Here is a 15,602-nt window from a genome sequence, read left to right on the forward strand (position 1 = left end):
ATCTAAAGGCCCACAAAAGGATTTGAGCAGATGCTTTCCTGAGAGGCTTAGAATCACACTTTTGAATTTCAAAGGCATCTGATTGACCCAAGAGGTTGGAGTCTGGACCATTTCACAAGAAGGTTCCTGATTTCCTGCAGCCCTATTTCTCTGGATGCCCAGAACACCAAAAGTCTGTGCAGTCAGATATATTGCTGCTGCTAATGTTGTACCTGCTGAAGGTAGACCTACTAAACACATGGTGGTCTCCAGTGCTAGCAGTGCCCTGGATATCAATACACATGGAAGTTACCAGAAAAGAATAAAAAGAAATAAGTACTTTGGAAATTAAACACCCGTGCTCATTTGTATGTGAAGGACCTGGGTTTAGCTCTGCGTCTCATCTGAAGGAAGCCTCACCATTTCTCTCATGTTCCCAGTAGAACAAGAGTAATTTCTTTCTGACTCATTAGGTCAGATGATCAGAAAACAACAGGGAACCTGAATGCAGCTCTGGGCCAAAGTGACTCACCTTATCATGAGAAAACCTCAGGAGATGAAGCATTTGGTGTTGATCAGTTGTACTTTCATCCCTGAGGGAGGTCCAAAGCGTATCAAGAAAAATAACCCAAGAAGTATATGGCTGCATAGAGATGAAAAAACTGTGTTTTGAGCAAAATAAATGCTGCAATTTCAGCCTTTAGCCACCTATTAAGAACATGGGAAAAGTTCAGTATATTTGCCAAATCTGAATCACAGTGAACCCATTTATATAACGATGTGCTTGAAAGCTAGCAGGTATAATTGGGCTAGGAAGGTAGTGATTAACATATAAAGAAACAGGTCTAATTGCAGGATTTATGACAAATTAATAAGACAGGCCACAACTCACTGTCTGTGGCTGACAGACATGTAGGACTGACTGCACTGCTACTTTAGTTGTGAGATTGTGATGTTTTGTTCATCATTGTGCCTGCTGCTGCTGCTCAGACAAATAAACCCTCTAGAATCATTTGATGCTGTATTAGGTTTTGTGCCTGAATATATAAGGGTCCCTAGAAGGCAGCAAGAGGATTCTAGTTACTTTGTATGTTAGAGAAAACAGCAGCAGAACTGCTGTTCAACTTAATGTTAAATTGTGTGGTAATATCCAATAATTTGGCTTTTTACCTGGACATCCATCAGTTACTCTTTAGCCTCTCTCTCTCTGTTTGACTCAAAGACAATGCCATTTTTAATTTTGGTAGAGTGTTTTGAGGGAGACTATAGGGATTGAGACAACATTTTTTTTGGTAGGTACAAAGCTATGGAAAACACAGTCTAGGATAAAATGGTTTAATAAATAACAAGGGCTTTGGAGGGCATGGAATCAGACAGATTATTTCCTTGAATGACAATATTAGGACAGAGATAACCAGGGAGAGGCTTTAGTGGGGCTGGAACCAAAAAGGAAATCTGGAGCCCCCAAATTCAATCTAATTTGACAGCTGAACATCCAGATTTTATGCAGATAAAATAAAGAAAAGAGGTGTTTTGAATTGTGAATTTGTTTATTTTTAGATACCCACTGAGAACATCCCCAAAGAGGAAACATAGGTGGCTTCTGTGTGAGGATTTATTTTGTTGTTATTTTTTATTTGTTGCTTTTTTAAAACTGGGAAAAATAAGCAACCATTGCAGTCGATAATAAGAATTCTGTTAGTATAGATCAGACTTTGATTTGGTGTATGCAGCTAGAGGAAATTTGCTTCCTTCTACTTCCCTTTTACAATCAACTATATGAAGTAAAAGTCTGGACTAATTCCAAGGGACTAAACCAATTATGATAAATAGCTAAATTTGTGAATATGTAGAATCAACTGATCATCACATAATTACTCAGACTCCCAAGGCTATGGTAAAACTGTGGCAGCAGAATCATTGTTATTTTTGTCACAGTAATTATAAATCATCATCGTTGCATTCTTGCAGATATGGCTGGATGAATGCCACCTGAAACTCTGCCTTTCCTCTGTGTCTCAGATCTGCTTCTCCACTGTCCTATGAATTTAATTCATTTTTACACACACACAACTGCTCAGCATGTTTGCCAATAACTCTTCGAACCTGCCTTAAATATCTGCGAGTCTTTAATTTCATAAGAATATTCCTTGCAGATCACCATTTCTGTTAACCTTTATAATGATGTATGCGTAACCACATGCACATATTTCTCAGGCTGAAATAGCACACATATTTTACAAGGCTATAACCAAATAATGTCCATGGATTATAAACATCGGTACCATTATAAGCCTCCAAATACTAAGCCTAAGCACTGAAAACTGACCTCCAGCTTGGTAGAGGGAAAAGTAGAAACAAAGTTAGGTGAAGGATATTGTGAAGCCAAGGCCTTAATTCATGGCAATGTGCTGCTGCAACAGTTTGTTTTAAAAATCACACTGCAGATATGCATTTGCTTCTAATGACTCTGGCCATCCACAACATGTAGGCAGAAAGCCCCTCAAGATCAACAAATTGGCAGAGAAACAGCTTTCTGAGGGGGAGGGAAAAAAAAAGAAAAAAAAAGAAAAAAAACCCTGCAAACTTCAAAGCAAATGAGAAAACTATGTAAGTAACTTTCAAGTTCAGCAAGTATGTAATTGCAAAGCCCCTACTCTACAATATGTTAAGTTCAGAACCTAATTACAGGTGTGGGATGAAATCCTGGCAGCACTGGAAGTTTTATTGTAGAGTTATGTGGAATCAACATTTTAGATTTCCTCATTTCTAAATTGCTATGTTTCATGGCTCATTCTGTGAATGTAAATGTATGAGTTAAGTGCCCATATGTTTGCCAGATCACGGGCTAAAATCTTCATTCACATGAGTAGTTATTTGTACCTGAATAACCTCACAGATTTTAGAAAGCATTGTTCAAATCATTTACTGTTTGCTTTTATGTAGAGAAAGTGTTCCCACTAAAAAGGAGATATTAAGAAGTTCCAAACCCTCTTTAACTGTTTTTAGATCCTTTTTCACTTGGTAATTTCCACAAAGAAATTAAATATACCTCTGAATTCTACAGAAAAGTACCCAGGTAATCTTTGCTACGCTCTTCACTATAATATATACTCAAGTTGGACAAACAACCGTAACAAAAGCAGTCTCCTGTGGCCCTGTCCAGTGCGATAGAAGAATAATTAAGAGCCAAAGTAAAATGAAAGAAAGAAGAAAAAAAAGGGGTTGGGGGGGAAGCAACATGAAGGGAGAAGTCGAGAACATGCCTTTTCCATTCCTGAAGTATACAAAATTCTCCTTCTCCTACAAGGATATTCAGCAGCGCACCCAGAAGCTACTAGATATGACCTTCAGGGCCAACAGATTTCAAAGAATCAGTTTCTCAGAGGGTGACTATTTTCCCTTTCTTTGTGTATATTTTCATAAGTCCCACAGGCTCTGCAGATAGTAGGATGGAAGAGCATACCTGAATGCTTTCTCCTTACTACAGTACCTAATCTTGACATTTACTGCCAACCAGAAGTTGCTACCTGTCATGTGTCAATCATGAACTATGTGCCTGCTATACAAATCACAGCTACTTCAAATTTTCAAAATCATTCTATGGGGATAGTTTTGTCTCTGGCTGACTGAACTTTGTTATGGTTTGTTGGGTGTAATTTGTTAACACAATGTGCTCTCTACAGAAGTCAGCTGCACATTTCAGCTGTCTGCACTGATGTAATAAGAAACTTGGGAACAGATCTAACTCTGCTTAGACATTATAGAACTGTTCTCAATACCAAAACCAAGAGTTTTTTATTTTCTTTCCAGAGGAAACAAAACCAAGAAGGGGTTACACATATCAGTGCACTAGCTTCAAATCTTCTTCAGCATAAATCATTCAAGCCTTTGGTAGTGTGCTTGCATGCATGTAACAAGAAATAAGCTGAAGTTAGAAAGTGTAAAGATATTAGAGAGTGTTTATGAAGGATCACATATTGGATACACATAAAAGCCTGAATATATACACCTGGGGCACAAAGTAAAAGCAAGGAAAACTACCTATTGTAAAGACACATAATGAACACAGTGACAGATGCTTAAACAATGATTCCATTGTAAAACAACATAGAAACCATGAGGTGGAAATCTCTCCTAAATTTCTAAAGAATAGGGTTTTTTCTATATACTGATTTATGGGAAAGATACTGTAATCTGCCCTCTTCCTTGGAGAGAAAGTCTTTACCCTGAAGTACCAGGTGATGCAAAAAGATGGTATCTGAAAGATATTCTTTAAGAGGGTGATTCTTGGTATCTGCTCTTCTGACTAAATTCTACCTGTTTCCATTTACTGAGTAATGGATCACAGAAGGCTTTTCAAGAGCCATGTTTTCAATATTTTTTCTTTCCTTTTCCTATTTAAGTTTTTAACTGAAGTTCAAATGAGAAAGCACTATGAAGCATCTGCTGAGCATATGCAACTTGCAAATATTACTATTAATGGATGCTGCTAACGGAAAGATTTTTTCACCAGGCACACGTATATCCTGACTGGCATACAAACACTCGGTCTGAAGGACTCAGCAAGGAGAGCTGAGTAAGTGTGGACCAGCTCTGTATTGCAGAGTGAGCATCTGTGCCCACAGACTATGAGGAAAAAAAAGGTCTGGCACAGAGGATGTAAAACACACTTTAGATGTTTAGAAAGTCTCTCGGTGTCAACCAACTGTAAAGCAGAATTAAAATACCTGGATCCAGAACACAGACTGAAGTTTTCTTTTGATATTACATCTAAACTCCTACCCCTTAATCTCAAGAATCTCAATTTTCCCCCAATGCACCTAGAAAAAAGATTTGAAAGCATCAGCCAAAATTGGCCATCATCCTAGTGCCAAAAGAACCCACACCTCTTGGATTCATGGAGATTCATGGAAGGAGATTATATAGAATTGCTAGACATTGCCAGAGTCGCTTTAGTCTTTAAAACAGTTCCCAAGCGGAAGAGGTAAAGTTCTTTTGGATCAGCTTTCTTAAATTAACCCTCCTGAGGTAACCATGACACATTTTAAACTGGTTAGTTTAATTTCCAAATGGAAGCTATTGTAAATGAAATCATTATTTTTGAGAGCTGAAACTAAACAGAAAAATAATCCATAAAAATTCTTCAAAGTCCAACTAAAGTCATCCCGAGAAAGCAAGTATTTCTCTGGAGAAGATTTGTCCATTCTTACCACTGATATGGGAGTCTGCATATATAAAATAAAAATACATGACTCACATTTAATGTTCTCTGAGCACAACAATTGACTAGTTTTTATTTGAGTCAAAGTTCATCTCTTCTTCAAACATTAAAGATATATATATATGTGGAACTTTTAATTGGGTTTCCAGAACTGCATTTGTACCCTCAGCTCAGTAAAAGAATATTTATTCCTTGAAGGTTGAAAGTTCTTCAAGTATTACCGTGTCAGGATTTATTCTCTAATTTTGATTTGTTAACACTTTAATTTCACTTTGGATTACAAACTTCACCAATGTAAACTAACTCCTGTAACACAGGTGTAGGCAGCTCCCCAAAAGTGTAGGACACACATGAAAAAGTTTCACGGTTAAGTTAAATCTCAAAAGAACACGGACAGGCTTATTTATTCTGCAGATAACAAATTTTGTTCTTACTTTTTTGTACCTGAAGGGCCCTTTTAAGGACTTCTATCCTTCCCCATTGCCTGAGAAACAGCTTTGAGAATCAAAAGTACAATTGATATAATGACCTTCAAGATTAATGATTATATATAGTGTTTTTAAAGTTCTCATGCACTAAAACTTGGAAGCCACCGAAAGAATATAAAATATGCACTACACATCTGGAAAGACAATGTATTAAAAGAGGTCCTTCATACTAAGAATAATACTTGTATTCATTTTTTAAAATAGCAGTAATCTCACTAATTATTCTTTCTTTTTTAATTAGGCAACATATCTAACAAACTATATTAAATATTTATATTTTATCAATATTAAGCATTAGAGAAACACTATTTCCAGACTTGGAATATTTCAGTATAGGCACTAGCAGTTAAAAAAAGATAATATGATAAAAGATGTTTCTTAATGACAATGAAAACAAATAATTTTAAAGTTCTTTACAAAAGTTAAAAAGTGCCCTCCTCAGCCTCTGAAAAAACAAATCCTTAATATGCTGATGTGTCTAGGGGGTTGGGAGGAAGGAAGTCTATGAAGATTGTATTTCCAACGCTGTAAAGATGGTCACTACAAAATTTCTTGGTTAACTCAAGAGCAAGAAAATATTACTTATTAGAAAATTCTAATTATGTGACTGCACTTTTTTATTTGTTTTGTTTTGTTTGTTTGTGGTTTTGTGCCTTTTTTTTTGTTTTGGTTTTTTTTTTGGGTTTTTTTAAACATATAACAAGGTTACCTTCAGCTTACAAATCAGTTAGGAAGAAAAAGCAAAAACAGAGTTGCTACCTGTGTTCATTTAAGGAAGAATTGTGTGGTAGACTTTTAGCCAGTATATTTCTTTATCCTTATGATTCTGGGATCTTGAGAAGGAGGTTCCAGTGACAGCAATAGTCTCCAAATCAGACTATAAAGGAACAATGTAGCAGAACATCCACATAACCAAAGACACTTGCAGAACATGGGACTTTTGACAAATAGCTTAACAAAATTAAAGTTTTAATAAATTAGGGTCCTCCCTATAAATCATCCAGACCTATCTGATTTTCCATCTCCCCATTTCTGCATTGCCACTGTGCAAAGATCCAGCCTTAATGCTGAAGTTTCTGTGAAAACAATGCTTTTTCAGGGAAGTACCTCAGAAACAGTTTGTAGGGGCATCTCTGCAGCTGATAGCTGTCTAATGGCAGGAAACACCGAGTACATTAACCCAAAGTGGAATACAGATCTGCTAACCAAGGACACAAGAAGAGCATGAGCAGAACTAAAAGAGCCTTGGTTTCTGCTGATACTGACTGAAGATGCATTGAGACAGGTCTATTTTCATCTTATATATTGAAGCTCTGGTCACTGACTGTAGCTTTCTACCTCTTTGTTTGTCTTTCCTCTCATCTCCATTTCAAGTATCATGGTAATTCTGTCCTTCCTCCTCCTTCCAAGGTGCTCAGCAGTTTACAAGTATGTCTTATCACTAAACCTGGTGCCTGTATAACATCATGCCCTTCTACCAGTCTTAGAGGGGTTTGCAATGATTTGTTCATTGCTTGCCTCTCCTCCATTTTCACTAGCCACAAGCAACAGGTTTCTATTTCTCTGTTCATGAGCTTCCCACTACGGGAATAATCAAACGTTTAGGAAGGGCTCAGGGCAAAATCAGTACAATCTTATAACAGCTACTGAAGACCTGAACACTCCGAGTCAAACCATTTTATTTATTTGGATTAATCTAATCTAATAGTGAATTAGTAGAAGTGACACACTTTTCAGCAGCAGGAAAATCTGTCTTATTTTACAGTAAACAACAGTACGATTACTCTTGTTAGTCCATTTGCCACAAAATTGGCTTTTCAGACAGCTAAAGCCACTCAGTTGTTCCAAAATATACCAAACAACTGGAAAGAAACTCACCAAGCTCTAGAAACATATGAATTAAATAACTACTTGTTCCATATTTATTCAGAATTTGTAAGGGCACCTATTTGTAACTTCACATACCATAAAACACAATTTGCAAATGAAAATAACAAAAATTGGTCTACTGATATAAAAGACCTGCTGGCTAAAATCCACCATCTGAGAGGAGATGTCCACTATTTTTCACATTAGTCATCTTAAAGTGCCCATAACTAACATTTACTCTCTTAGTAGATGCCTGGAAGGGAAACCAACAGCTTTCTGGCTGTGGCAGACAAAACTGCTGGAGATGGTTGGAAGACATGTATGCTTCAGGGCCAGATGTCAGCAACCAGAACCATGACAAGCACTCTTTGCACTCCAATCCATTACAGACAACACTACAGAGTCATACCCTATAGTTCCTGGCACGAAGCAGTGGAGAGACAAGATTATACAGAAAATCTGGGATATAGGAATGAGAAAATGAGGAACATTTCTCAGCCTTCCTGTGCTAAAACATTACAGAAAAGACACATTTCAGGCAATTTGCAAAGGCGTAAGATTGGGAGGTCAGTAGCAATGGCACAAACGGTCAATAACTGTGTTTTTTGTATTTTTTTCTGGGTCAAGGTGAACTGTTGCCAAACACCAAGCACAGAGAATTACTGAAGACATTACTGATGGATATCATGTTAATATCAGCATTAAATTCTCTAGACTCTACCTTAATGTCAATTTACAGTTAACCAACTATAAAAGCACAGTGTAAGGTCATGGAATTCATACAAAATTCAGTTAGCTTAAGGCTAACTTCAGTATCTCAACAGTAAAGGGTAATTTGCTATCTAAGTATATCCATTTTATTAAGGCATAAATCCATACAGAGTGCACTTAACAAAAACATATATACTGACACTTTGAATTATCCTCCCAGCAGAAGAACTGCCTTGGTGATATCAAGAAAGACAGAGTTCCTGAGAATATACTCAGAAGGCCAAATTTACAGTCAGCTCAGTAAGCTAAACTGGAATTAGAAGCAAATTAATAACATCCAAACACCATCTCAAAATCAGGAAGTCTTAAATCAGAGCAGTCCTAAATACAACAAATGGATAATGGTTGCCTCTTCAAAACTTGTAATAACATAGTTCTGCCAGGAAAAACAATGAAAACTTCTGGAAAACCTTGCTTACTTCATTCCTATATCAAAGTAGCAATTGTCTTTTTTTTTTTTGTCTTTTCTTCTTAGAGCAAAAGTGATGGAAAAGAAAATAATCCATAGATACTTACCATTTAACACCTATTTGGCTGGCAATAATTACTGTGCATAAAGGAGAGTAAATATATCTTAATACTAGTACAGCAGGAAGCATTATAATAAGACAAGCAGAAACTCATTCTCTGATCCAAGCAAACAATGTAGGACTTCTCATTGCTACATGCAGAACTTTTCCTTGCTTGGAGGACATTAAGACTGGGAGCTAAAAGATGCTTTAGAATAAATTAGCAAAACTGTAAATCTGACAAGAAGATTAATATTCTAACTATGTTCACAATAATTAACTCACCAAAACAGTCCCAGAGTCATTATCCAGCTAGGGTGGAAATGGGAAAGTTTACAGCACCCCTGTAGATTTATAAGCCAATTAAGAGTGACCCTCCTCTAGATTTCATTAGAAAAGCCTCTGGTTCAGCAAAAGCTCACACATACAAGTAAAAAGTTTCCTGATGAAAGGGGATGCAAGGGATCTTTATCACCTCTATTAAATACTTTTCCTGCTCCCATGAGAATTACATATTACTGTTGCATCCTCTGCTTCCTGTCAACTCTCCAGCCCTCACACAGCATCCTCACACCTGCAAGAAGTGGGACTGCCACTGTGGCGCTTCTCCATGGGGTAAGCTCTGCTTTATACTGTGCATGACCAAGGTGTCATGGTCCAACATTAGAGAAGCACTTCTAATATTCTGATACAGCTTTGGTCTTAGGGGTCACTGCCCCCCTTCTACCCATAGCTGTCTTCTGCCTTCCATGTGAAGAGGACGGCAGATTTGTAAGAAGTTTCACCAACCACCAGCCAGCTACTGCTTGTGTATGGGTTTGCACAGAGTATGAACTCTCCATGCTATCTATGCCATTTCCCTCCTTCATTGTCTTTCTGCACAGGTTCATTTTTCTAATATAAAAGCCTTCTCAGCAACTGTCAGAGCAGCCTCCCTTTATCTCCAATTCCACAACTTCTTCTCCTTTCAAAACTTTGTATAAATAACAAATCTTTTCTCCTTTTGTGGCATACATCTATGCTTGTTTCATCCCCTCTCCTTTGTGCCTTCCTGCATAATTGCATTTTTCAGCTTTGTAGAGTATTTTTCAATATAGATAGCATAAAAATTGCTATCTAAAATGAAATAGCATTGTATCACAACCCACTCTTCTTTCCCAGTAAAATACACAATTTGGACTGACTCAAGCTGCGATGTGTATGCAGGTAAAGCAAATTCTGAATTATTCAACACTTAAAAACACTGAAAAATCATTTACTTGTTACAAGCCATAAGATTTATGTTTTATGTCTCCCAATCAATAGCTAGTGTGTCCACACATAGCTGATTTATCCATATTGAAAATATAATTATAAGTCTAGTTTGCTCTGAACCACGGAGTCCTTTTGTAACAAGATTATTTAAATACAAATGGGGTTGGAAAATTGGTTTTAAATGGCTAATCTGTCTTGTCTTCAACTCCAGCTGCAGAATTTACTAACATCATAAACACAGGCTGAGTGAAAACTTAAGAGGTTTTCTGATTCTCCTCGCGATCTGTCTATGCAGCACTCATTAACGGTGAAGTTGATGGGAGCTGTATGCATGCCATGAGAGGAGGATAATAAGCCTTGTAATCTCTATAAAGAGAAAGAGATTTTTACTAGTGATATGTCACATATGCTGGAGTGCAAGCATCTGTCTTATCAGCAGCCCAGTGAAGAATTTATGCACCCCAGTCTCAGATGCACTGAAGGACACCTACAGTACATGGGTGCACAAAACCTATACCCACATGGCTGGAAACTACTCAGAAGCACCACTTGCAATATGGAGCCTCAGACACTTGTGAAGACGTGATTTGGAGAAATTTCATTTGGGCAGACTTCCTTGGGGATTGTGAAAGGCACTGCTGCCTTCCTGCTGTCTCCACCAAGTGTGGCCAATGGTCCATGACATATAGTGGGGAAAGACTGGGCCAGTGCATCCTCCTTCAATAGGCACTGCAGTTCTGCCAATTGGGAACACACCATGACTTTCTCTCTGGGTCATGCAAATGGACTGGGAGAAAAATACAGATCAAATTTGACTTGGGCTGAGTTGAGATTAAGGATTTCTGTGAATTTTAGTTTAACAGCTACAGGATTTTAAGCCCTCCACTCCCTGCAGATGAAAGGTAACCTGGTAATTTGCCAACTTGCCCAGGCACAAGACATTACTAACTCAAATCCTGCCTAGACAGATCACCCCATCCACCTAAAAAGCAGAAAGGGATTAATGTGCTAGGTTTAGCTCTGTTAATTTTCTTTAGAGTTGCTGGTATGGGACTCTGTTCTGAGGTTGTGCTGGAAACAGACTTGGTAATTTGGGGATGTTTTCACTATTGCTGAGCAAAAAATATCACTGAACCAAAACCAGCAAAGATACAGATTCCTAAGTTTGAAACTACCAAACTTGTGACAGATTGATGGTGTGCACTGTCACAGATTGTGACAGTGGAGGTTACCCTGGGGTGCTGCTTTCCTAACCTTGTGAGGTGGTCCACTCCACTGCCTCATCTTAAGTGAAGGGCAATGGTTCTTTCCTAGAGGTGTGCAGTGCAGAACTTCCCTTACAGCTATTCAACAGCCAGATGTTTAGGACAAGCACCATGTTGTCCTTGTCCTCATTTACCCCAAGGGTCTGAAAAAACCTTCAACATTCAGCTGGACAGCACACTTCTATGTTTCTTCTTAGTTTGAATAAACATACAGAAAGGATAACTGCCAATAAAACAAAACCACTGCAAAATTTGAGATTATAATTCTATACATGCTTCTGAAAGCCTCTGTGGCTTTCTTCATTGTGCTCTGAATGGCTCTCTAAATCTAATTTAATTCAGTGAAGCAAATCCAAAAGTGTCAGGAAAAGAAAAAAAAGCAAATCAACTTTCTTTTTAGTTAAAACAAAAATTGAACAGAAGGAATTCCTGATCTTCATTAATTCCATGGGCAGGCATACAAGCTCTTAAGTGTTAATGAGACTTGCCAGTTTAGGTGGACTGAAGTGTCTAATGAAAAGTCAAATGAGCCCACTTTGGATTTTCATTATCAGATATTTCCACCAGTAAAGTTTGGCAATGCATCCTAACAAACCCTTCAAACCCCCTGGGAACATGGAGCAAATTGTTCTTCTGGACTGGAATTAAATTACTGGCTTGCATGGTCAGCGTGACTCCTAGAAACTAATATGAGGGGAAGATTATCCAAATCCTTTCTCAGAGTTACCTTTTCCACAGATAAATTCTATTTCGTTTTTCCCCAATTATATTGAAAATTAACCCTTATAGCCTTTAGTGTTTTCCATTAGAAACATGTACAAAAAATATCTCGCTAGAAAGCAAGCTTCCAGATCTGCTGAAGCTTTAGAACTCACTTCAGGATCCACCCTGAATCAGCTTCATGCCTGATCACTCTAGTAAAACAAAAGAGTTCAAGATGTTCCTAAATGTTAATTTATCATTAAATGCCTGCTAGGCTTGTTCTTATTCTCCTGTGTAATATGAGATGCCAGATCAGAAACTCATAAATTGCATCCTTAGGACGTGAAGATTTGCTATGGTAAATTCTATGTGTTGTCTTTTCAAGTTTCCCTTAAAGAAGAAAAAATTACAAAAGAAAATAAAAGTACAAGGGCTTCCAGAAAGGTCTGAAAAGTTTGACATGTAATAAAAAATTGATTTGTCTTAGTATAAAATTTTAACAAGCCACATGGTATTTTCAGGCAAAGAGGTACTTAACTAACACCAAATCTGTAAAAATACCTCAGTTATGGATTTCTGATTCTCAAGGGTGGAAATCAAGAGACAGATTAAAGGATTACTATGTTCAATCCAAAATGAAATTCCACTGGTTTTAAATATATTTTTAAAAAAGGATAAGTATCTGTAGCAAAGACAGCCTAACAAAACATTTTAAGTGACAGGTGAAGCACTTGACAGCTTTATGACTATCTTAGGGCCAAAGTTGTCTTTCTAAAGGAAGAAGGATTTTAATAGTTTTCTTTAAATCAAACCATAGTAGACCAAGGACAGAGACAATACAATGGATTTTAAAACCTCAGAAGTTAATTTCCCTGTGTATGTATCCCCACTGCCTACAACATACACAGGGGAAAATTAAGCAGCCCTTCTCCTGTCTTCCTGCTGCACCACAGCTCTCATCATTTGCAGTCACTATGTTCTGGAAGCAAAATCTTCTTTTGTGACACAGCATTTAACCAAAGTATAAACCAAAGAATAAGTCTGCTTGATCCCTCTTCACATTCTGCCTTTTATTTTCATGAAGAATCTGTTTCTTTTACCACCACATACTGCCATGCCACCAGTGCTGTTAATCTCAGAACCACAGAACATAGCACAGAAAGGATGCTCCATTTTTTACCGACTCACTAACAATTGACATGTTCAGTACAAAAGGAAGACTTGTAAACTTTTCCATCCACACCTGTGGAGGCACTGCTACCCCATGCACTCATACTGGCATGGCTACACATTGCACTCATGCCACAGCAAGCATCAAGTCTGCATTAAAATACTAGGCAAAGCCTTGAGCACTTTCAGTGTATATGCTAAATCATCCCTCAACTCGTCCAGCTGAGGAGCAATTTACCACCCATCTCCCCCAGCATGAGCTCTGTTGTTCTGGCCAAATATGTATAAGACATAGAATTAATTTCCATATTTCCTGGAGAAAGCACACAGGTGATTAGCCCCATTTAACCTGGTGTGCCTGAATCAAAACCAACTAGGCACAGAAGCACGTAGGTCATTTCATAGTCTGAAAAACAATGTAGTCCTGAGGGCCTAAACTTGTATTACACAGTCAGTCAGTGACATAACCCATTTAGATCAAAACATCTCATGAAGTCGCTCAGGTCAGCTCTCTCTCCACACTCCAGCACTCCACTGATGTGAATCTGAAGCTGTTTCTCCAAATGCCAAAACGAGCCTGAACCAGAAAGGTCTAGGGCCAAAGGCATTCCCAATTCAGACCTACCCAGATGGTGTCATCTTGTCGGTACTGTTTCCAGTTGCGTCCGGTGTCGCTGAACATCAGCGTGTAACTGGTTACCCAGTCTGAGCTCCCGTACCGGCCCTGGGTCGCGACTGCAACAATCTCCACTCTGTCCCCAAGATCAACCTGCAGCCACTGCTGCTCGTTTGACTCCAGAGGGGACCAGCCACCAGCTCCTGGAAGAGATTAGACAAAAAGAATTTAGATGACAATGACAGCACAAGATATTATACTTTATGTAGAGCCACATAATTATTTCAGCTCATCACAGAGGACTCTGCTTCTTGAACATGCAGCTGTTTGTTCATATTTTTGCATTAGGAAATGTGCTACATGAGATGTGCTTCCTTCGGGTTTTCTCCTTTAACCTACATTTCATAAGGAATTTCAAATTTCTAAGAAATTTTAAGGAAATTTATTCTTTTGCAGCTGGACAAATATCAGGGAGGTTGGCAAATTCTCTGTGACAAAAAAAACCAAAAACCAACAAAAAAACAACTCATATCTATTACCTTCTTGTAATTTTGGGAATGCAGACTTGTAACTTTCAGTTTGCTTTGACCTTTTTTTTTGCTATGTTTTGAAAGAAATGCAAAAATGTTAGTTATCTTTATTTGAGCCCTACTAAGTATTTGAAAGAATTGTTTAACTACAGTTTGTAAATGCATAATTTGTTGTAAAGCTAGAGACCATTTGACTGAACAACTAAAAGTGCCTTCACACTGGAAAGTGGCCTCTCTTCCATGAGCTTGTAATTCATGTTTGTCCTTTAAAAGTAAAGATATGTGCTATTGCTTCAGTTCTTTTAGAGGTTAAACAGATCTGCGGTAACAACAAGCCAATGAAACAGAACTGCAACCACTGCTTGCGTTTTACCACTTCGCTTACCACAATAAATGGGAGCTTATGGTTAAAAGGCAAATCATTCCAGACTGGAATATATTATTTTATGTTCTCTTGCTTTCTTTTACACTCTTAAATTATAGGCTACGTTTATTTTCCTTTAGCTTGTTTCTACTTACAGATATTTATTCTCTGTATGCACCCAGCATTCACTTCAGGCTTACAAATAAGCAAGCAGTGCAGCTGTGAAGAATACAGAAGCCATCAACAAAGTATCCAAGGTAGCAAATTCTGAAGCTGCCTCTGCTTCTGCAACCTATCTTCTTTTTGTTCAGTCACTATTAATGAAGTTTACAAAAGCGTGTGACTACGGTGAACACAGTCACATTGGGAAAGAAAGGGGGAAATAGAGAGTTGGGAGTAAAGGATTAACAATTCCTCATATAAACTGCAGGAATGATTGCAAATAAGCATTCCAAACAAAATGCATCTCTAAACTTTCGTTCTAAATACCTGGATTTATCTTAATATTTTAATCTTATTAACTGATCTGTCTCAAAGTTGCTCCTTGAAGAATTAATTGAAGAGAGTTGAAATATTAATAAATGTGGTTTATAACAAAGAACTCAATTTCAATAGCTTTGTACTTTAAAAATGTTTCTCCTCCTAGATTGCATTGTACTTTCCTACTCACAATTGAAAGTTCTTTGACTAAGAATAAATTTTAGAATTTTCATTATTTACAATACATTAATTTAGTATTTATCCTAATTCCTGAAACAGAAGCATATCTATTCCACAGCTTGAATTGAGTATCGTGCCTGCTCTCCCAGATGACTCAGTCTTCATTCCTCTACAAGAACTCTCCAGGGAAAATAGTTTGCA

The 15,602-nt window shown here is 37.6% G+C and overlaps 1 protein-coding gene across 1 annotated transcript in view; it reads right to left on the bottom strand.

Annotated features, from left to right (window-relative positions):
* Positions 1 to 15,602, bottom strand: part of CNTNAP5 (contactin associated protein family member 5) — a 285,860-nt gene that overhangs the window by 192,071 nt on the left and 78,187 nt on the right. The window contains exon 3 of the mRNA XM_050339553.1: positions 13,857 to 14,050. Within this exon, the coding sequence (XP_050195510.1) occupies positions 13,857 to 14,050 (194 nt within the window). The remainder of the gene's footprint in view (positions 1 to 13,856; positions 14,051 to 15,602) is intronic.

This window comes from Myiozetetes cayanensis, unplaced genomic scaffold (assembly GCF_022539395.1).
Source record: "Myiozetetes cayanensis isolate MyiCay16 unplaced genomic scaffold, myiCay2020 scf9, whole genome shotgun sequence".
NCBI classification, from domain to species: domain Eukaryota; kingdom Metazoa; phylum Chordata; class Aves; order Passeriformes; family Tyrannidae; genus Myiozetetes; species Myiozetetes cayanensis.